The following is a 22,978-nucleotide window of genomic DNA, read 5'->3' as shown; positions in this document are numbered from 1 at the left end:
CTTCATTTCCCCATCTGAAAAATGGGAAGATTCTTGCTTCAGTTGTATCTGTAAGGCTTAATTAGGTGATGTCTGTAAAGCACTTTGAGATACTCAGAGGACTGTAAAGCATTGTCCTTGCCCATAGATAGTAAGAACACTCTGTAGCTTGTACATGCTGCTTTCTGACCGTCTTGAATACTTTACAGATGCTGATGAAGTAAACCTCAAACCATCTGCAAAATAGGTACAAGTGTCCTCGCTTCTCGAGCTGGGAGAAACTGAGGGCCAAGGCTGTGACTTTCCCACTGTCATATTGTCTGACTTTCCCACTGTCATACAGTGAGTCATCTGCAGAACCAGGAACCAGAAGCAAGGTCTCATGTACCTAGTCCTGTGCTCTGACTGCAGGTCCACCCGAAAACACAAACTTCTATGGACAGCTTTGTGTCTATTCAACCAGCCATGTTGGCCCTTCTGTCCCCCTAAAGTGTATCAGCAGCTGTTAAGCTCAGAGGCAAGTCTAGCTATACTCGGCTGAATTTAGAAAGGAAACTGTATAGATTGACAAGGTCTACGAGGCTTATTGTATCCTCCAATGTGCATGCAAGGCTGTAATCTAGCTTCTGGGTGTGCAGCAACTGTGCAGGCTAATGCGGTGGCCATTGTGAACTTAGCAGCAGCTGTGGTATAGCTTTGGGCATCTCCTCCTGCTTTACTGACGGGGCACGTCCTGGGGCTGACAGCTCTGCTGGGTTGGCTTCTGTTGCATATCCTGTTGGTATGCATTTGGGATGGCCCTTTGAATAGCAGTAGGGGGAAAAACTCTAACCCTTCCCTTCAGATTCCCCAGTCTTTGCCAGAGTGGGCTGGCAGCTGGAAACCCTCTGGCCACTGCAGGAATGTGCGTAGGTTTCAGCAGCCATATTTCCAAGGGAAGGCTGGGGTGTACCCAACCCCAACAGGGAGGATCAGTTCAAATATGTGTCTGCGTACTTCAGTCAGCAGCAGGGAAAGGGTTAAACACTGACCTGCCCAGGTTGAAGGGCACTTTTCACCCTTCATGAATTTACAGATTTTTTTTTCTTTCTTCACATTAACTTCTTAAAGCAGCAATAACTGGGATGTTCATCCTGTTTTGTTTTTTTAAATCTGGTATCAGCTAGGTCCTTTCTGAGTCCCTGTGTCGTGGAGAATTAAACATGGAGCTCTAAAACTCACTTAAGCACAGTTCCAGCTCAACAGATTTCTGGTGGAATTGTGCCAGTCCACAACTGCATAAAACCTGTGTGCGCTTAAGGCTTTTCCCCGGCCAAACCATCTGCAAAGCCAGGTTAGCTGGATCTCTGGCTTAAAGTCTGAATTGCAGAGTATCCAGGCTCTCAAACAACAACTGAAAATGATTTTAATTTGGTGCTTGGGTCCCCAGCCCCCTTTTGTGATCGTAGTTGTGTTACAGTGGCACAGAGCCAGAGTAATCGTCTCTGAGCTGGCTGCCTATTTTGAATAGCGCCCCATCGCTAGCCCCACTCGAGTTCCAAGACCTTTTGGAGCTGAAGAGGGGGCGGGGTGGGAGTGGAATTGCTCTTAAATGGCTAAATTGAAAATTACTGTCCATGGGTTCGAGGGCCAGAAGGGACCATTGTGATGATCTAGTCTGCCCTCCTGTGTAGAACAGGGCTTTATAGCAAAGTCCCCCAAATAATTCCCTTGGTAAATTGTTCCAATGATAAATTTTTAACTGTGAGCGTAATTAACTCCTTACTTCCCGTCTGAATTTGTCTAGCTTCACATGAAGCTATGAAACGAACAAGGCTGCCTAAGGATTTCCCTTTAATGTCTGTGTGGCGCTGCATAAATGCCAAGTCTGATCATTCCTTCTCTGGTGGAATGCCAAGGTATAAACCGCTTGCATCAAGCATCTATATGTAGGAAAAGGTTTAATGGGGCGGATCGGTTTCCTACAATGTGTCCATTTAGCATGACTCTCCATTTCTGAATTTGGTGGCAGCTTGCCACCTACTGAGGCTGCTCCTGCCCTGCGTCTTTTTGTGCCCTGTGCCTTTAAAGAAAGCAGACTCCTTGCTGTGACGTCTCTGTGGCTGTGGGCCAGGAAACCGGGGAACCATCTCCTGCCAGCCTGAGAAGAAAACCAACAACTTTTCTTTTGTGTGTGGTTACTCTCCTTTTTTTGGTCTCTTCCAAGGTTTTAAATGCTAATGGCGGATTAAAAACCTTACACAGGTTGTGGCTTTAGAAGTCTGGTAAGGCCTCAGCGAAGACTTTCTCTATCTTCCTTGTTTGTTTAAACATGGATGGAGGGGGGCGGCATGGAGGGGGGTGGTTTTTTTTTTAAAAAAAAAAATAATAATAATAAATCACCGTCTCCTAGCTCCAAAATCGGGCTGGATTATCGGGATTCTTTAAAATCAGCAGGATCAAGATCTCCTGCTTGCCCTGAAAGGTGCGGGTGCGAATAAACTCTGAAGCGACAGGCTAAGTTTGATTTGCCAACATCCGGGAGTTTTGGCTTCCCGTGGAGAGGGTGGGTTTTTTTCAAAATAAGTGTCTTTGTACTGACTGTGCTCAGCAGTGGGGGGGTTGCCCCTTTCATCAGGCCAGTGGGAGCTGGGAATAGAGGCAAACCTGATGGGGGGCGCGGGGGGAGTGGGAGAGATGTATGTGAAAGACGCTGGTGTTGGTGAATGACCCAAATGGCAAGCGCTCAAATTCAGACAAATTGCTGCGTGCTTTCTGCAAAAGGATCACGCCCACTGTTCCTCCTCTTTCCTCTAAATCCAGGCCGGAGCTCTGAGGAATAGGGAATCGGGGGGGCGGGGGAGGGAAGAGGGAGAATATAAGCAAGCAGCTGTGCGTGGGGACTAGAGGAGTGGGAATGGATTGTTTTCAGAATTGCTAAGTCGAAAGGAACATCCTTGCCTAACGTGGTATTTTAGCTGGGTTAGCCACTCGGGTCAAGCAGCGGAGCACAGTCCCTTATGATAAAAACAAACGGTCATGTCTCTGTCCATTCCTGCTGTAAGTCCCCTAAACTGACATGTATTGAACCTTCAGTGCAGCCTGTTCTGTCAAGGCTGGATTTTACTCCCCTTGTGTTCAGTCCAGGTGACGATGCTGCTTCCGCAGTGGTGTGGGGCTTTGGGTGCCTGCCCGTGGTACCTGCAGTTGTAAAGCACAGGTAGCAAGACGAAGGCTTTTGTTACATTGCTTTTGAAAGCTTCTATTCAGGTATCGCTAACACAGATTCCACCATGGTGAATGCGGCCTTGCAGCAGAAATTAAATTTTTCTTCCCCCTTTGATACTTTGAGCTGCTGACCTTTCTTCCCCATCCCTGAAGTGAGGGAGCGTAGGGGAAGACGGCAGCAAGTATGTCTGCCTAAAGCATGGAAGATCGATGGCTAACATGTCTCCTCCTCCAAGGGGATATATGGTCCCTGCTCTCCATAAGGCGTGAGCCACTCTGCCAGGCGAAGAACCTTTTGTCAGGCATCAGCAGGACCACAGGCTAGCTGTGACAAAAGTGGTCTGAGCACCAGGCTGAGAGCGAAGAATGCTGGAGTTATAATCCCATCTTGGACACTGACTTCCTTTGTTCTTGGGCAGTTCACTTAACTTCCTATTTTATTATTTGCATTGAAGGGCTCACCCAGGTTCAGGCCCTATTATGCTAGGCATGCTACGCCATAAACGAGTTCATGTCCTAAAGAGTTTATAGTCTAAAAGGCAAGATGAGACGAATAAGTGGACAGGAGGAGGAAGGACTAAGTAATAATAGGATGTTTCTCACTGAGCTTCACGCTTTTTTCATCTGGATAATGGGGCTAGAGCCTCAGAGGTGTTGCAAAGATCAGTTACTTAAGCTAAAATATTCAATCTTGTGTTCCAAAAGTTAAGTACCCAGATAAGAGGGGCCAGACTTTCACAGGTGCTGAGCATCCCATTGAAGTCAACAGGAGCTGTAGGTGGGAAATAGAGCAGTTTACTGAGGGGCACAACTTAACACATTCAAGTTAGAAATATAGCAGCTTTTTTAAAAAAAACCCTGAATTTCTTGCAGTCTCCAGCAGCTTTCACTGGCAAGTCTCTACCCTGCTCCCACTGCACCTCAGTCCTGATTCGGAGAAGCTACCTCTAGCAATAGTTTCCCTGGGGTATTCAATCTTCTGGCAATCTGTTGAAATTGCTAACAAACAGTGCCAATTGTGATGGTAGTTTCTGTGATGTGAAAAGCTGCCTGCTAGGAATTAGACCAAGACTGTTGAACTCAGGTGCACTAAAAATGCTCATCACCAGAGTATCTGGACTCTTGCATACTCTCTAGATAAACCATGACCCCTGTGAAGTTGGGAGCACCAACTGGACCTTCCGTGCTTGAATCTCTGCCACTTGAGCGCAAAGAGAATCAAAAAGCATCTCCCTTCATGCAAGTCACAGCAGCTATCAGAAGGTAAACATTTGGATCTGCCAACTTGAGCTAGGTTGGAAGGAGTGAATCTGTAACCTGGAGGCAATAGGTTCTGTATCCTGTTAGCATTCCTTGTGTGCTGGAAGTTAGGTGGTGATAGGTGGTGTGTTTCCAGCAAAAAGCCATGGTTTGCACAGACGTTCTCTGCTCTCTTCACTGGATGATGGTAGTGCAAAATGGCATGGTCTAAGCAGACCCTGAAAACTCCAAGCAGTCATTCAACCATCAGCAAGAAGGAAATCTTCCCTGGTGACTGAGGGTCTAACCCATGACCGTCTGCAGCATCAATTAGCGTTTATCTTTTAAAGCATTAGTTCCAAGTCCTTGTGGCTGCAAGGAAAGCTTTCCCAAGGGAAAGGGGGTGTGAACTGATGCCGTACTCTCTTTCAGAGCCTGTAGATAGACCGCTCCGTTATCACCGCTGCTGCCCCAGGCTCTGGCAAACAGCAGCTGAATTTAAATGAACCAGACTGGTCAGTTTCACTGCTGGTGTTTAGAACCTGTTGGCGACAATGCCATGGACAAGAATCAGGTCACTTTGTGCTCCTGCTTGGGAGAGTTCTGAGGCGCTGCAGCTAACTTGGGAAGTAGAGTTATCCTGGTGAGGAAGGTGACAAAACAAGTCTGAAGGAGAGAATTAGTGAAGACCTGGCTTGCACCCCATAAAGAAGCCACAGAGCTCTGGAGTGTAGAGCAGAGATCCAGCTTTGCTTTTCCAACAGCAAGGAGGGGCCTGTGGACCCTATTAGCCAGAGGCTGTTATGAGTGTCCCTAAGCAGCCAGTAGGGACAGCATGCAGGTAAAAAGCACAGCACCCTGCCCTTTCCTGGCAGCTGGATTTGGAAGTGGGCTGCCCCTCTAGCCCCTTCTTCCTTACCTACTTTTGGCTAGAAGGTTTAGTCCTCTGGCTAGTAGGTGTCTGAACTTTGTCTGAACTTCCTCAGAGCACTGGTTATAACCACTTCTTCCCCCTCCCCAAATCTGAGCGGTGACCTCCTTAGCCATCCGGTCTCCTTCAGCTCTCTACTGTAGTGCCTAGTATTACGCCTGTTTTATCTGCATTCATTCTCTGCTGTGCTGTACCAGGGTGGCAACCCCACAGGAAGCAAAGGTCGCCGCGCTGCAGATGAGCTGCCGTGTAACCACTTGAGACTGGGGTAAAGAGGCAGTCTAATCCAACGTGCTAGGAATAGGCTGTGGCACTGGGGACAGGGGGTCTCCTCTGCTGGTGCTTACTGCAGCTTCCCTTGGCTAGAGAGAGCTCTGCTACTTGGAATCCAAAGTCTGGGAGTTCGATTTCATCCGCTCTAGCAGGTGGTTTGTGTTAGCTCCAGCCATCAGAAGGAAATGGATCTGGCAGCTCTACAAGTGACTGGCTCTTAGTGCTCACTTCATGGTCTCTGCCATGAGTGCAGTGTCTCTGCTGCAATGGCTGTAGGGATAGGTTTCAGAGTAACAGCCGTGTTAGTCTGTATTCACAAAAAGAAAAGGAGTACTTGTGGCACCTTAGAGACTAACCAATTTATTTGAGCATGAGCTGAAAAGCTGAAAGCTCATGCTCAAATAAATTGGTTAGTCTCTAAGGTGCCATAAGTACTCCTTTTCTTTTTGTAGGGATAGGGTATCTCCCCTCCCTCCCAGGACAGTATTGGTGCTACTGTGATTCCCCTGAAAGAGTTAACAGGAGACCATGGAGCAGAGCAAGGGGAGGAGTTTCTTATCATGGTGTTTGAAATGTGAGACGGGCCCAGTACAGGAGCCCTTTCATCTCTCCAGAGAACAAGCCTCCCCAGCTCTCTCCAGAACACCTCTTTTCAGGTCTCTGGCAAAAAGGGGGAATCTGATGAATTTTATGAGGGTTTTTTTTTCTCTCCCCAAAGGAGTCTGATTCTTCCAAAGAAACCCAGGCAAGGAAGAGAACCTGAAGAACCTTAAAGGGTGTGTTATAAAGTGCTGCTTTGGAAGCTTTTTAGGGGTGGGAGGCTTTGACGTGGCTAAAGAAAGTCAGATACGTGCAGGACTTAGCTTTCAGCTCATGCCACAGCAAAGCACCCTCCGCCGGGTGCATTTCCATGGGCATGTCTCTTGGGTGTGGCTTTCCTGGGATTTCAGAGGAAAGGGGAGGAGCCTGGGTCATGGGAGCTCTTGATCTCTGGCCAGCACTTGCTAAAGCTAGAGTTTGCCAACAGTGCGGATTTCAAAGTAATTCATTAACCTTGCTCTCCTAGCTGAGGAAGGACCATTGGCCAGGATCATCACTGGCAGGAATGTACCTAGCTCTGTGAACAGCAAGAGGTTATTGCTGATACTTCCTTCCAGTTTGACTCCACCCATGACAGAGTGAGAATGCTAGTGTAGACAAGGCCTTGGAGTCCATGGAGTTTCACCAGGGAGAGATTTTGCCGAGGACACTGAAACCTGTGATCATGCTCACTACAACTCTACAATCCATTCCTTCCTCGGTGGTTGTTCCTCCGATGTTTCTGTGCAACCTTGGGGAGGAGGGAATCTCTCTTTTCAGATGAGATTTGAAAGTGAGGTCCTGACCACTTGCGGTCACTACAAGTCCCATGACTTTCTGTGAGAGTGTCCTAGTTAGTCTGGTTTGGTTAATTACATTCTGCCAACCTACATTCCCTCTGCAGTTCCAATTGGCTAAAGTGTTCTGCTGCATTTCCTGACCTCTGGATTGTGTGGCGTTTTGCCCTGTGCTGTTAAACAACTGCTGTGTTTTGCCCCGTTGGTGGTTGCCTTTCAGCGAAGGGGGAAATAATCCCAACATGCCCTTTGCCTACCTTAGCAGGCTGCTGTGAAGTGTCAAATTGCTCCCGCCTCTCCTGAAGCTTGGCTAACATTCAGAGGCCTCAGAGTTGAGCCACACTTTGCTTTGTTTCAGCTTAGCAGTTAATTTTTAGATCTCCCCTGGGTTTTCCTGGGATCCTGCTCTCTTCCAGACAGAGCGGCGTTGGTGCTTAGCAATGACATGAGGGCCATCACCCAAGCAGAATCAGCTGCTGCTGCCAGGTTGCCAGCTCCTATGCTGAGAACCTGGTGGAGTGAAGAGAAATCCGCCCTCTGCTGTGATCTAGCAGACCTGGGTGGGGAGGTGAAGAGAAACAGACAACCAGCAGTTTAGTGGGGGAGGGGTGGGTAGGAAGAGCCAGAAGTAGCTGCTGCTGACCAGTGTCGTGCATCTATGCTGGATGCTGTTAGAAGCCCCCCTTCCCTGCCCCATAGTTTCCCGCAGTGGGCTCTGTCTCAGCAACTGGGTGTGGAGCTAAGAGGTTCCCTTCAAGGTGAAGGATGGGAGACAGCAGCTGCCTCTAGCAGTGAAAGAAACCTGGCAGTCTGCTACAGAACAGGTTGTTTTAGGTCCTTATGCCATTGACTCAAGGGACGGATCTGATGGGGAACTGACTCCCTTCCCTTCTCCTGATGGTGGAGCCTTGGCTTTAAACTTTCTGGGTGGGTGGGGAGGAACCAGCCTGAGACGTAGCTCTCTAACGACCAAGCCCCTTGGCTGAAAGGCGATCTAGAACACAGTCTTGCTGTAGCTGTCTTTGGGGTCTGAATGAGGACATCCTGCACCAGTTAGCACGCACTGGCAGAATGACTTTCCATCACACTTCACAAACATCAGCTATTCCTTGTGATCCCCCTGGAAATCCGGCAGGCTCTAGCCCCACTGCCCAGATGGGGAGATGAAGGCAGAGTGTTTTCAAGGCCAGAGGAAGAGCTGGTCTCAGAGCTGGGTTAGACATTGGGAATCCTTGACCCCCGTACTCTGTTCAGTCCTGTTCTGCTGTCAACGGACCTGCTCCTTAGACTGGCAGTGAAATGGGAGGTCAGACAAAGCTTAGGACTTGAAATAGAAGGCACTGCAGTGACTAAGGGGCCAAGGGTGGTGCTGGGGAACAGGGCTAGTCCAAAAAAATACTTGGTCTCTGCCTTACTGAGCCTACAGGAAGCTGAGCTACAATGGCAAGTCAGCGTTCTGAGTGGGGACAGCACGCGCCTTTGGGTTCTGAAATACTCCAGTGTCTCTACTTGTCCAGGACGTGGTAATGACGCTTCTCCACTAGTCTTGGGCCATACAACGGGAAGTGCCTGGGGGGATCCCGGGCAGCCCTGCTTGTGGGCCTTTGGACTGTTATAATTCCTGCCCTCGCCCTAGTGCTCGTATCTTAGCAGAAGATCCCACAGCCCCGAGTAGGCTAGTTTCTTGTTTGGAACTCTGGTGCTACCCCACAAGCCCTCCAAGAGCTAAAGGAGGTGGCAGCAAATGTTGTGGGGAAGGAGGAGATCCTGGAAATGGTTGCTAAATCTCAACTGGTGGCTAGTTTGGAACCTGATTCTGTAAATGGATATGGAGAATTAAATCCAGGCCTACTGTAACACCAATTTGTGCTTACAACAGGGCTGATAGAGCTTAGAGTAAATCTCTCTGGTCTTTCCATCACCATGGCATTCACCACCTGCTCCCTACGTCAACAGTGGGGAGACACATTTAACCTAGAACCCCCGCTCTCTGAATAACTTAGCATGCCCAGCAAAGATTAATGGGCTCTCCTGGGAGCCAAGATGGGATTCAGCAGACCGCCTGGCAGTGGTTTTCTTTAGAATCAGCTATTCTGCAGATTTTGCTTCCCCTACGTTGTGTCTTGTCTATTTAGACCGAAGCTACTGTCTACTACTGTCTTTATCCAGCCCTAAGCACAATGGGACTCTGATATTGGTCGGTATCTAGACACTACTGTAATAAAATTGATTACGCCACAGAGAGAACAGCTTGGGGAGGTGAAATAAACACGCTGTAGAACTTTGAGTGGCTTTCAGCTGAGACGTAAACTTCAGGCCTCTCTCAGACAACATGGGTCCAAGGCATTTTTTAATTGGTATCTGAGCTGTTTCAACTCGGGGACTTAGGTCCTCAGACTACTACTTCACTGTGCATTCAGGTGGATGTGGCATTCTTTGGTACTCCTCCTAAACAGTTGTAACATTGTTGTGTGTGGCAGAAATGCATCTGTTCTACCCCAGAGGTGGCTGCACTTGTAAGCAGGATAGAGTGAATCCCCTAAGGAAGCTTGAAACGTGCTAAATAAATATCTGGCAGGGGTCTGGAAGCCAGGAGACCTGGGGTGTATTGGGCTGTATCACAGCAGAACCACTTAACCTCTGCCTTCCTGCCAGTGAATTGGGATGCTGTCTTACCACTTCTGTAAACTGTGCGGAGATACTCGGAGGAAAGGGGCCATAGAAGCAGAGTTGCCTTTCATTAGTTCCTCCCTTATCCGAATCAATGTCCGGTGCTGGGTGTACATGAATCTGCATGTTCCATTCAGGCTTTAACTGCTTTTTTTTTTCTTGGCCCTTGTAGGTTTGGAGGGTAACCTGGCAGCGTCACAAAGATGTCTCTTCATGCTACGAGGGCCAGTGCTCTCCTGGCCTGGGTAAAGTGTCCATGCCTTACTTTTGCCTGCCTGCCATGTCATATGAGTGGATAGGCTCTTCTCCAGTTGGTGCAAGGCCTTCTTAATTGCTCCTGCTTCTTTGAGCATGCACTTATCCCTGGGGATGTGGGTAGGGAGCCGTGGAATGGGGAACTTCTTCTGCAGCACTGAGCAGGGATCAACCATTAGAGTGAATGCAGTTGGGTGGGCACTGGTTTGTGTTGTAACCTTCTGACCTGCTCTGTGTAAGGCTCTGAGTTCTACAGATTTTACCGGGCGGTAGGTGAGGGGACGTTTGCTCACAATTCCTGTTGATGAGTACAGTAACTACTCGCTTAACATTGTAATTCTGTTCCTGAAAAATGCTACTTTAAGCAAAACGATGTTAAGCGAATCCAATTTCCCCGTAAGAATTAATGTAAATAGAGGGGATTAGGTTCCAAGGAAATTTTTTTTGCCAGAAACAATTTAATACTGTACACAGCAATGATGGTGAAGCTTGGTTGAGGTGGTGGAGTCAGAGGGTGGGATATTTCCCAGGGAATGCCTTGCTGCTAAATGACGAACTAGCCCTCGGCTGAGCCCTCAAGGGTTAACATGTTGTTAATGTAGCCTCACACTCTACAACGCAGCAGGAATGGAGGGAGGGGAGACAGCATGGCAGAGAGAGACAGATAAACACACCGTGTGTGTGTGAGAGAGAGATGCGCATTGCCCCTTTAAGTACGCTGACCCCACTCTGAGTACACTACCTTTTTAAGTAGATAAGCAAGTTGAGACAGCAGCTGCTGCCAGCAAGCTCCCTCTGTCCTGAGCCCTGTTGTGTCCGTCCCCACCGCTTTGTGGAGATGGGGCAAAGGAGCGGGGGGCAGGGGGACATCCTGACATTAGCACCCTTCTTTCTCCCCCCCACCTCTCCCTGCACAGCAAGCAGGAGGATCCCGGGAGCAGTTCCAAGGCAGAGGGCAGGAGCAGCACAGGGCAGTGCAGGGAGGGACAGCTGAATTGCTGGCAATTGGTGGCCTGCTGGGCAGCTGCTGCAAGGGAACTTAGGAGAGCTGATGGGGGGGCTGCCGACTCACCCTGGTTTTAAACCCCCACCAGCTCGCTCCAACAGGGTGCTCTTTCTGCAAGCAGTGGACAAAGCAGGCGGCTGCCAAACAACGACGTTAGAAGGGAGCACTGCACAACTTTAAACGAGCATGTTCCCTCACTGATCAGCAACCTGGCAACGAAACAACGTTAACCAGGACAGCGTTAAGTGAGAAGTAACTGTAACGGGGAACGCTGTGCCCAGTCAGTCCCGCCTTGGAAACTTGCCCTGAAACCAGTGCAGGGGCCATGAGTCTAGTGGCTAAAGCACAGCTGTAGGCCAGAAGGGACTTGCACTGGAGTTTTTTTATTGACGCTACCCTATCCGGTCAGTCTAGTTGTAAATGAGGTAGAATGTCCTTGGCGAACTTTATGCTGCCTCTGAGCATCTCTGGGGAAATGCATTATGAATGAGGCCCATGCTAATGTCTTGTCTTTGGCTGTGTGACTATCTTGTCATAGGGTGCAGGAGTCGTACTGGGCATACAGTCCACGATGGTGGTTGGGGGGTAGATTCAGGGCTTGAACTGGACCAGCTCCTGCGATAGGATCTAAGCTTTCAAGGCCAAGGTCACCCAGTCAGTCACTGGCAGAGCTGGGTGATATGTGCTTGCTAGTGGGTTCCTAGTTTTTGACTGTCCTGTCCTGTCTCCAGGTGAACAGCCTGAAGGTCGACAGTCCCCTGAGTGCTCTGTCACAGCTCCAGGACTGCTGTGTCTTCCTCAAGATCATCGACAAAGTGTGAGTTGAAGCAACTACGGAGTTTCCCTTCAAACTGCCATGCTGGTCTCTAACCAAGAATTAGAGGGTTTTAGGCTGCCACCCATCACCATAATATCTGAGCACTAAGCCTGTCTGCCGTGGGAAAGGGCAATGGGTCCTGAGCCTGCTTATCAGCTGGGGAGCATTAGGAAGAGTCCTCTGAAGGTCTGATGGGAAAGGTGTGGCTGTTACCCTGGTTCCTTCGTGCAATGTGCTCTCAAGTCCCTCGTTCTGCTGCCTGTTTGCTTTTCATTCACAGTAGTTTTTCCTGGTTGCAATTCCAGCTGCCCCAGCATTGAAGCACCTCCCCCACAGTAGGAGAGTCTGAATCGCCTGCACCTTGGTTCCTTAGATTATTACAAATCCAATCCCTTCTAAAATGGAGTCTGTCGCCATGCTAACAAACCCTGTGAAGATGCAGCTCTGCCCTGGGAAGCAGAATGACACGGGGGTGGGAGGGGTGGGGGCCCTCAGTGCTGACTGTGCTTCCAATACTTCGGCATCAATCCTCTTGGTGTCCGCTCTTCACAAAATGATCACTCCATGTCTGACTTCTTCGCCCTCCCTCAAGAGAGACCTGCACAACACCTTCAGCAGACGAGCCTGGGAGCTTAAATTCTGAACTTTACTAGACACTAAACATCGTGGACTCAATAAAGGCACTGGATTTATGTCTCATTACAACAATTCGTAATTCACTAACCCCCCCCCCCCCCTTTGTCCTAGACTGCAGAGGAGTTAACTGTTCACTTCACCTGGAATGGTCTCTTGCAACATGTGTTAACTCTTTATGCTTAATAATCTGTTCCACCTTGTATTTAGCCGTGACGCTCTGAGTGCCTTTCCCAGACCTGAAGAAGAGCTCTGTATAAGCTCAATAGCTTTTCTCTCTCGCCAACAGCTGTTGGTCTCCCCACCTTGTCTCTCTAATATCCTGTGACCGACACAGTTCCACCAACATAGCAAATAGAGTAAAAGGTGGCTTTTCTAACTGGCAGCCCTGCAGGTTCCCCTGGAATCCAGCAGGATTCTTTTCTTTCCTTCCTTTCTTTCTCAGACACTGTGATCCGTAGTTAAGGTTCTGCCGGCCAAATCCTGCCTAAAGTGACACCTGTGCAGCGTAGTTGCCTTCATCAGGGCCACACAGGTGTAACCAAGGATAGAATTTGGTCCTGCAGTTGGAACTCTGGTAGCTCCTCTGTAGCTGTTGACTCTGAAGGGCTAATGGGAGTGTTTTTCCCACAAGGGCACTCCACCTTTACCCTTCCATGCGCTCAAGGCGTAAGCCTGTTAATTTTGGCACCTCCACCCTTTCCCAGTTCCTAGGGCTCCGAGCAAAAGCCACACGCCTTTACCCAGTTCCTAGGGCTCAGGACCTAATCTTCTACAGGTTTGCAGGGCCTTTTGCCAGTGAAAGAGCTTTACCCAGTAATATTCTTAACCTCTATTTATTAACAGTTACCAAAATAGAATACACACACTAAGCGTACAGTGCTCACCACTCCCAACAAGGCAGACCAACTTTTCCTGGTGGCCAGTCAGGATCAGGTTGTCCAGGGCTCCTCCAGCTTCTGTATGATATGGTTAGCAGGGTGTTGGGGTCTGGCAGCTCTGATCTTGGGCCGTGTCCTGGAGTTAGGTTCCAAAGAGCTTCCTTCTGGACCCCAGTTTATATAGTGAAACTTGAGGTTTAAAATGATTGGTTAAGGCATAGCTAAGCAGGACTCAAGAACTACAATGTAATTCTTTGACCAATCCTAAAATCCTGTGAAACAATTCTTTACCCAATCGTGCAAAATTAGCTATGCAACAGACAAACAACCAAAGAACCAGACAGATAAACAATAGAGAAATAGGGACCGTATAGGGAAAACAAAGTACACATTTCACAACCACGACTGTCGATAAGTGATTCCTTGCCAGACAGTTGAAGATCTGTTTCTTTATCTGGTGTTGGTGCGTAGTATTAGGACAGGATCGCTGCCTTAACAGCCCGAGATTTACATTGTTTTGATGCAGTTGTGATGGACTGTGAGGATCAGCCTTTTACTTCTTAGCTGGTGGCTGCTGCTGTCCTAATGTGGCTGCAGAGAAAGGCCTCCGAAGTGTGTGAAAGCTGCTAAACTCATTCTACTTGCTGAAATGGACATGGGTGAGGCTGGAATAGCACAGAGCAGCTCTGTGCAGTAAATAGGAGCCGCGTCCCGTAGACACTCCTTAGTCTGAGCTGCACCATTCCAAGGCTGGGAGCTCCTGTGTCAATGCTACGTGGAAGGGAGTAACTTGGGGAAGCCTTGGCAGTGGTGAGGCCGTTCTCCTCCCAGTGCCTGCCTTGCTGCCCCCTGGAAATGTCAGGCTTGCTTCTGTGTATCTGTGCAGGATTGGTAAATCCCCCCTATCGCAAAGGGCTCTATTCATTTCCATAAGTGAGGGGTGCAGAGGCCTGTGGGGGAGGAAGTGGTGTTACTTTGGGGAGTGGGTTTGTACGAGTAGCTCTTTTGGGAGCAATGTTCATTGGCTGCGAGTTGGAGTGATCGTGTCAAACCTAATGGAAGCTGGAATAGTAGAACTGAGCGTGCTCCAGGATTGAGTTCTATGTCATTATTGAACTAGAAAGGAGTCCCTGGTAGGAGAGTGTGTAGTGAGACTCATTCACATTCAACCATTGCACTGCATTTCAAATCCTTCCTTCAGGAGTCTTTGTGGAAGCCTGTAATCTATAATTATCTCTCATACTGCATAAGGAGAGCCCACTCTGGAGCTGGGATTTGATTGTGTCCTGCAGGGGATATATTTAGTCAGCCCTGGTTAATCTCCTTCATCTGCTTTCTAACTCATCTTAACAAAGCAGCGCAAGGAACATGGGCTGTATGTACTGACTGGGCCTGGCCGTAGGGGATTATAAAGGGAAGGTGTTGTGGGACCTGCTAATCTGCAGGTGAACTCACTGAAGTATGAGGAGATTCATTTGAAAATCCCAAAGTGCTGACGCTCCACATGCAAATTACAAAATTTCAAACACAATATCAGCGTCCAACATTCTTCTTCCCTATCGGCCCAGCCCCTGAGTTCAAGGACCTCGGGTTTCCCCTGCAAAGGCAGAGGGTGTCAGACAAACCCGACACTAGCAAGGGTTGCACGCATGTGAGCAATTCGAGCAGGAGCTAATGCTCTTGTAGGGGAAACGTGGCATCTTGAACTGGGCCTTGGCAGTTAACTCCCAATTCCCCATTAAAATTTGGTGCAACTTAAAATGCAACTGTCTAAGACTGAACTCAGACTTGGTGTAAGAGTGCATCTCTGCTGACTCCTACTGGTGTATGCAGATGCATTTCCATGTCAGAATTTTGCCCGTAATCTGTTCATGTTTGGGTTCTTAACATAAACCTCCTTTAAAGCACCAGAACGGTCAGACCCATGTGAAAAGCTCTGAGCCACTAGCTCTAGCAGAGCTGTGTGCCCCAAGTAGGGACACTTGAAAAGTTTTCCAGGGAGCAAGAGGCACTTTCCAAAACTAGATCCTATTGTGGAGCTGCGTCCAAATGGCGCTAAACGGCAAGCTGCTTCCCACCAGGTTAGAAAGAGCTGAGGGGTAAATCCACTACCTCATTAATTTAGTGAAGAAATATATATTTGAGAGCTCCCTCTGCTGGCTCGTCAGCAGCAGTAACATTAATTCCCGGAGCTGTGCTGTCTGGCTGGTTCACAAATAAGGAAATAAACAAAACTACAGTTAATGTCAAGTTCCTGCACAAACAGGGAGGGACGGATCTGTGTTTACCAGTTGGACCTAGTTGGAATCTGGGGTGGCGGTTGAGAAGCATGTGTGTTTCATGGAGGTTGTAGGTGGTAAAGGGCTCCAGCCATTGTCAGGGTCTGTAACCTGCATGATGTGGGTGCACTGCCCCAATCCTTGCGGGAACTCTCCAATCTTGGCTAGGCTTGTTACTTGAGCTGGCACAGGAAACAGGCTAGGCTTGTGGTCTATTGCATAGCAGCCAGCCTGTCTGTAATAAAGCAACACACCCCGTATAAGCAGCATCTGCCTCCCTTGAGCCCTGAGTATTAAAGTAACCCGTGTGCACTCTTTCAGCCATGGCTCTGAAGAGGGACAGTCTGTTCTGCAGCAGCCCTTGCCGGAGAGGATCGAGTTCATCCAGAGCTTTCTACAGAGTAAGAATCTCGCAGCTGTGTCTGAGCTCACCACCTCCCCTGCACATTCTACCCCTGTGCTTGTGGCCTAATTCCAGGTTCTTAGAGGTAGGATAGGTCAGGGTCATCAGTGTGGCCTGGGCCCTTTGGATGTAAGCAGTGCTACCCTGAATCCATGGCACCAAGCAGCAGCACTTCTTGTGGGCACCTGCGAATGCACACCCTAGAGGCATCCTGCTGGGCAGGCTCCCAGAGGCCAGGTTGATGGTGTGCTCCAATGGCCAGTGCCAAACACGAGGTGCCAGTGTTTGGTTTCTAATGCCAACTGGCCCACTGATTGGCTGGCCCTTTGGGACACGTCAGTGACCTCCTTGTGCCTCAGCCAAACCCAGCTGGAAACCCTGTGCCGGCTAGCTGCTGAGCTGAATCTCCGCAGGGAAAGTGGGGACTGAGCTCAGAGTTGATGGTTTGCGGGGAGCTGGTGGTAGAAGACTAAAGGGAACAGAGGGATCCCAAAGGTGGTGCAGGGGACTTTAATTGGAGGAGTGGGTTGCAGGAAGCACACTAAAGGATGAAGCAGAGGGATTTTTGGCAGGGGATGGCCGGGTTACCGTTGCTCTAGATAGGAGGCCTGGCTCTGTCAGTGAGCCTGCTGCCATGTTTCACACTGCCTATGGAGCGAAGGCAGAGATTCCCTTTTCCCGGGGTTTCAGCTCCATGGTGTCTTGTTTACACTGCCCCTCGCTCTAATGGTGGGTGAGCAGGGGTTGGGGTGGAAGGCTGGCCCACAGTGGCGTTGGAAACGGAAGATGCGGGAGGAGACCCGAGGTCCGGTCTAGTCCATCCCCCAGGGGCCAGTGCAAGGATGTGTGCCTAGAACTCTCTGGATTCTCGTTGCAGAGCACTGCAAGCACAAGTCAACCATGGAAAGCCCCGTGTCCATACCAAAACTCTTGGAGGGAGAGGAGCTGGAGCTGGCTAAGGTACCTGTCTTTTCACCTGCACCGGCACTCAGTAAAGACAGGCCTATCCGGGGATGGCAAGTCTTACGGGACCTTCGGCGTCACAGCCATCCTATCTAAACTAAGTCCTAACGGGGACCCAGTAGCCCCCTGAAGAATGTATGCACTCCAAGGGGCACAGAGCGCAAGGTGGAGGTCCCAGTGCACTGGGGAGTTCCTGGTTGGAGAGGAACAGCTTAGCATTTCCTTCCCCTCCCAGAGCCACTCTATGAAGGGCATCTCAACCTGCCCCGTGTTCAAGAGCGCTTGGGGTATGAATCTTAGCGGGATTGAGAACTCTGGTCAGGGGATCCTGCCAGGTGCCCCTGAGCAAAGGGGTGAGTATCTCTGGCGTCTCCAGACACATCTCTCCCAGCAGCCTAGTAAAGGCAGCACTCCTGGGATAGTGGAATGACTCTGCATTTGAACGTGTGATTTGTGAGGCTTGTTTCCCCTTTGTGACGCTGCAGTGTCTGTTTGCAGGTGACCATGCTGCTCCTGTACCACGCCTCCATGAGCACCAAAAGCCCCAGGGACTGGAACGAGTTTGAGTACAAAATCCAGGTAGCCCTCGCCAGCTGCATTCAGACCCCCGCTGTAGGCTTTTGCGTGATGTCCCCCTTCCTCTGCTACTATCTGGTTCCCGGTTGGGTTCTCCCCCCAGCCACTGCCCAAGCAATGGGCGTGAAAGGGGGGAAGCATCCTCCCATCTGGGCTTGCCATGTAAGCTGAGAAGGATGGCCTTGTGGCTAAGGCTTGGGGTTCTATTCCTATCTCTGCCATTGAGTTGCAGTGTGACCTTGGGTGAGTCACTTCACCTTGGTTCCATCATCTGGAAAATGGGGCTAATAATGACCTGCCTCACTGAGGTGTTCAGATGGATGGACTCAAGGGAGGAATCTTTCTCCTTCTCCCCTTCCAGTGGATCCACAAACCCCTGCTGTTGGTGGATAGACTTGGAGATGGACTTTGTGTTTCAATGCACGGAGAAAGACCCCCTCAGATCTGACCAGGCTTTAACTTCTGGGTCACAGTGTTAGCTCCCCAATACTTCCCCTTCCCAGCACAACAGATTGGGGTATGGGGAGCTGGCATCCTACTGAACTGCCTTCCCAGTACTTTCACAGTCGCTAAGCAACAGCTGCTCCTTTTGAGGACAGGGGCTGCAGCCCCAGCATATCTGCTAACACTGATGGGTCTGTGTCTCAGGCTGAGCTGGCGACCGTCCTCAAGTTTGTGCTTGACAACGAAGAGAGCCTGAATGAGAACCTGGAGCTCTTCCTGCAGAAGAAAGGTGAGTGCTTTGTGTACGAAGGGTTAACAGCAATGAATCATTCAGGCTGGCTTGGATGGAGTCACGTAACACAAAATAGCATGCATTGCTGGCACGAAACCTTAATAAGCAGCCAAGCCCTGGGTAGGGGGCAGTAGTCATTGGACGTAATGTCAACACCATGCTGGCATATCTCCAGAGCCTCACTAAGTCTGAAGGTTAATAGAAAGTGATTGGCCTTGTTGATGATAGCAGCAAGAACCATTCCTGAATGCCCCAAGCCTTTGGCACCTTCCTCCCCGAATGTAACCCCCTATGTTAATACTGTTGCTTCTAGTCAGTACGGGAAATGTTTTCTAGCAGGATAAAACCTGACGTGCTGAAAGTGACGAGCTGCTGCAGTTCAAGAGTGAAGTAGCTGCAGTGCAGACTTCCCCAAATGGTTCTGATGCAAGCCCGTGACGCAAGACGGAGCCCTGAGATGGCAGGATCTGCCGTGCATAGTCATGACTCCCTGTCTGCGCTCTGTTTTAGTGACCTCTCCTTCCCCGGGGTCTTGCACTGATGCATAATGCTTTTACGGGGCCTTTCCTCTCAGGGAGAGCGCGTCTCCTTGTGCTGCAGCAGTGCAGGCCACAGCTACCAAATCTTCAGAGAAGTGGCGCTGTCTGTATTTCCAAAACCAGAGCTCCTGGCTGCCACAATAACAGGCAATATAGAAATCACTGACCCAGCAAAGCGCTGGGTCTCTTGCCGGCTCTGAAAAGACTAGACTAGTCTGCACGACCACCTCACGTTCTGGTGGATGCCAACCGTTTCACAAACAGCACAACATACAGTGCGTCTAAAAGGCAGCCACCTCTGGGGAGGTAGCTAGGCGGGATGCCCACAGCACAGTAGTGGGGGAAGGGGACGTTTTGCCTCAGCCACCAAAGCAGGCAGGGCAAACCCCTTCCTCTTGGATTCCCATGTAGAGCGACAAGACCACGTGGGGAGGAGGGGTTTAAGGCCTTATCTGGAAACCCCACAGTAACCTGTTTGGAAAGATGAAGGTTTGGGCTGACCTGTGGTTCCTAGAAACGTAGATATTTCAAACCTGAGGCTTTATGCTTCAAAGCCATCCCCTCTGGCACTACAGCCAGCAACTCAGGGTCTCACGTTTGCTCCCCCAGTGCCGCTTTCATCCTCCAGCATCTCCAGCACGAGCTCCGAGGAGCAGTCCCCCGTGTTCTCCCGCCAGCACAAGCGAGAGGTGCGCTTCCTGGAGCTGCAGAAGATCGCCTCCTCATCCAGCATGAACAAGTATGTTCTCCGCCTTCCTGGGGAGACTGGCTTTCACGGGGGTAGCCCAGCTTTAACGGCGTCCTGGGGCACTAGGGCAGGGTGCTCAGCAGATTAAGAACTCCTTCCTGAGAGGTGGGCCTCGGAACAGTCATTGCCAGATCAGCTCAAACCACTGGTCCGTTTAGCCCGGTGTCCTGTCGCTGATAGCCAGTGAACAAAGCACATCCCCCTGAAGCAGCAAGTTCTGAGAGTCTGATCAGCCTGCCTCCATGGCAAATGCCAGTCTGCAGCATCTTGTGAAAGGCTGGGAGAGCAGCGAAGATCAGAGGCAGCCCAGCGAGAACTAAGCTAAAATCTCTCTCACCCTGGTGACTCTGACTGCAGTATAAAGGGATATGGAAGGGACTTGTCCTGGACTGGAAGGTATTCCTGCACACACCCCAGGCCTGAGCCCCGTTCAGTGAGTGGGACTGAAGTACAGGTCCTCCTTTTCACACTGGTGTACAGTACTAAGTGGTCACTGTGAGAGCCATCGTTACCATCACAGGTCTGAGATTCTGATAAGGCAGAGGTGGGCAAACTACGGCCCGCAGGCTGCATCCGGCCAGGCCCATGAGCACCCGGCTAGGGAGGCTAGCCCCTGGCCCCTCCCCTGCTGTCCCCCCTCCCCACAGCCTCACCTCACTGCACCGCCAGTGTGCTCTGGCCCGCCGCACAGCGCATGCGGCATGGCTGGCTCCGGCTGGGCAGCGGGGCTGCCAGTCCTGCTGCTCTGAGCAGCATGGCAAGGGGCGGGGGGTGTTAGATAAGGGGCAGTCAGGGGCAGGGAACAGGGGACGGAGGATAGGTGTGGGAGTCCCGGGGGGGCTATCAGGGAGCGGGGGTGTGGATGGGGTCAGGGGGCGGGGGGGTTGGAGGTTCTGAGGGGGGCAGTCAGGGGGCGGGAAGTGGGGCGGGGCAGGCTGTTTGGCGAGGCACAGCCTTCCCTACCCGGCCCTCTGTACAGTTTTGCAATGCCGAAGCGGCCCTCGAGCCAAAAACTTTGCCCACCCCTGCGCTAAGGAGTAAGCGTGAGGGACTGCTCCGCCTTCTCTGGCCTGTGGTATCATGTGTTGTATGGCTGGTGCTTTCTTTACAGCTTCCTTCCTGGCTCGCCCGCCTCCCCCATGGGCGACATCATGCAGACCCCGCAGTTCCAGCTGAGGCGGCTGAAGAAGCAGCTGGCGGACGAGAGGGAAAACCGGGATGAGCTGGAGCTGGAACTGACCGAGAACCGCAAACTCATCACAGAGAAGGGTCCGTAGCTATCGGCGTAATCTGGGGAATCGGGGGGGGTCTGGCTGGCAGTGTATATTGGAGCACCCTCTTCCTGCTGCAAGTACTGCCCAGCCCACGGTCTTGATGCCATGGATCTGTCTTGTTTGGAGGCTGAAGGCTTGCAAGTCTTGGGCATCTCTGCTCTCCAGTGTTGGAAGGGAGCCCTAGAGGGCTACCCAGTCCCTTTCTGTACATGGTGGCTACACTGTCTGTTCCAGGAGCAGGCCCCCAGTGGTGCTGGCTGTTTGTCAGGAGCCCATTGAACCTGCCTATGCAGACCGTCAGTACGGCCAGTGGAGCAGGCACGTATTGGAGAGGACGTGGTGTGACGCTTCCCGAGGGTACTCAGCGTTGCGAGGCCTTGCTGCCTCTTACCACCTGCCCTTCGCGTGAGGAAGCCTGTCTGTGCCTGCTGTGGGTCAAGCTTTTCAACTCCACTGGCCACAGGCAACACTTGCATTATCTGGGTGCTGCAGGCCCCGCTGTCACTTTGCAGGTTAGCAAGAGGCACCCTCGAGCCCTCTGAGCATTTCCCCAGCCCTTGTTCCACTGTATACTCACGGCATTTACAGGTTTGCTGCTTCCAAAGTGCACCTCTGATCACCACTCCACTTAATACAACGCACTTGGTTTCTAGCGAAATCGAGTATAAATTTGTTTTAACAAAGCACAGAGATGCAAGCCAGTAGCAAGGAGAAGTATTGGAAACAAATGATTACGTATAAAATAAATCATAACATGCATTCTAGAGCTTAGACTTCATTAACAAGATATCCTTAGCATTAATCAAATATAGCTCATCCCCCAAATCCTTGCAGTGTTGTACAGCCTGGCTGGCTGTGACTCCCTTTTCATGAAGCAAACACGCTAACCATTTCCCTCCTCAGTGGAGGATCCTGTGTCTCCTTGCATTCCCTGATATACCCTAACAATCCTTTGTTTTTTGTCACAAACAGCACGACACTCGCTGATAGTTTTTTTTTTCTTGTAGGATTTGCAATCTTTCAACCAGTATCAGGTCTCCATTATAAGACATACTGTATGCATGTGGCCAGACACAGAGATAAGCATCTGTTGCCTCCTACGTGAAAAAAACCTGTCTGAGGTTTATCACCTGCCTGGTGGCCAGGATTTTAAGAACATACTTTTCAGTCTAGATCCATAACTCCTTAAATATTATCCATAGAGACCTCACATGCCACCCTTTGGTGCACTGTTACGCGTATATCTGACCCAGGGGATCCCTGTAAAAACCCTCTGCCAGTTGGTTCCAAGGGATCCAGTGGTCACATGCGGGTTCTCCCCTTCCAAGCTCTGACCAGAGCAAATAGGTGACACTGCACCGTCTGTATTTGAAATGAGCTCACTATCTTGGCAGCTTTCCCTGTTGGCTACGTGGGCTCTGTATGATGATGGTTCCCTTCGCTATGTTACCAGCAACAAAAAGCAGCTCCAGCACAGCCATGTACGTAATCCGACTCCTCCCGAGTATGGGAGTCAAGTAGCAGCTGCAGGCCACGCTCAGGGCACCCCTGTCCTGAGTCTCCTCCTGGTATGATCAGTGCTGGTATGATCAGTGCTTGTCATTTAGGCTTCCAACCGGCTAGTAACAGCTGCTTCTCTTCCTCTTCCCCAGAGACTCAAATCACCATGATGCAGCAACGGATAGACCGCCTAACTCTTCTCAATGAGAGACAAGCTGCTGATCAGCTGGAGCCAAAGCAGCTGGAAGAGCTGCAGGAAAAGAATGAAAGGTAACTCCTCTGAAGTAGCTTCTTTCTACTAGGGCTCCTGCTAGGTTGGTGTCCAGGGTTTGTGGGTCCCTCAGATAGGTGCTGCCTATCATTTATGTAATGCATGAGCCAAGAGTGATTATAAAACGTCGCCCGACACCCTACACTGCATCCTCTGCTATGGCAGATACCAGGGAGGAGGTGGATCTCTGCCACTGTGTATTTTTAGTGTGTCTGTTCCTTGGACTGCTCATGAGCACCCCCGCATACATGTGTTGTAATCAGACTCGCGCTGAATCTGTGGGGAGGACCTGGGTCCTCACCAAACCCCAAGACTACTGTTGTCTTCCTATCCTGCCAGAAAACTGGTCCTCAAAAGATTGTGCATCAGCTCCTCAGTGGGGGTAAATTGGTGTTGACTTACCCCAGTGCTGTCTCTAGGGA

At 50.4% G+C, this 22,978-nt stretch overlaps 1 protein-coding gene across 8 annotated transcripts in view; it reads left to right on the top strand.

Moving 5' to 3' along the window:
• The window catches only part of NUMA1 (nuclear mitotic apparatus protein 1), a 63,425-nt gene that overhangs the window by 16,582 nt on the left and 23,865 nt on the right, over positions 1–22,978 (top strand). For 6 of the 8 annotated variants that reach the window (XM_084630628.1, XM_084630630.1, XM_084630627.1 and 3 more), the window contains exons 1-10: positions 2,093–2,243; positions 9,848–9,920; positions 11,668–11,753; positions 15,868–15,947; positions 16,827–16,909; positions 17,411–17,491; positions 18,137–18,221; positions 19,373–19,502; positions 20,623–20,780; positions 22,438–22,555. In XM_084630628.1, coding sequence (XP_084486754.1) covers positions 9,879–9,920; positions 11,668–11,753; positions 15,868–15,947; positions 16,827–16,909; positions 17,411–17,491; positions 18,137–18,221; positions 19,373–19,502; positions 20,623–20,780; positions 22,438–22,555 — 863 coding nt within the window. In that variant the 5' untranslated portion in view covers positions 2,093–2,243; positions 9,848–9,878. Of the gene's footprint in view, positions 1–2,092; positions 2,244–9,847; positions 9,921–11,667; positions 11,754–15,867; positions 15,948–16,826; positions 16,910–17,410; positions 17,492–18,136; positions 18,222–19,372; positions 19,503–20,622; positions 20,781–22,437; positions 22,556–22,978 lie in introns of those variants that run through there. The other 2 variants (XM_084630625.1, XM_084630626.1) reach the window with 1 other exon arrangement.

This window comes from Lepidochelys olivacea (assembly GCF_965140295.1).
Source record: "Lepidochelys olivacea isolate rLepOli2 genome assembly, chromosome: 1".
NCBI classification, from domain to species: domain Eukaryota; kingdom Metazoa; phylum Chordata; order Testudines; family Cheloniidae; genus Lepidochelys; species Lepidochelys olivacea.
Note: the sequence above shows the minus strand (reverse complement) of the source record. Positions and strands in the feature narration are given on the sequence as shown.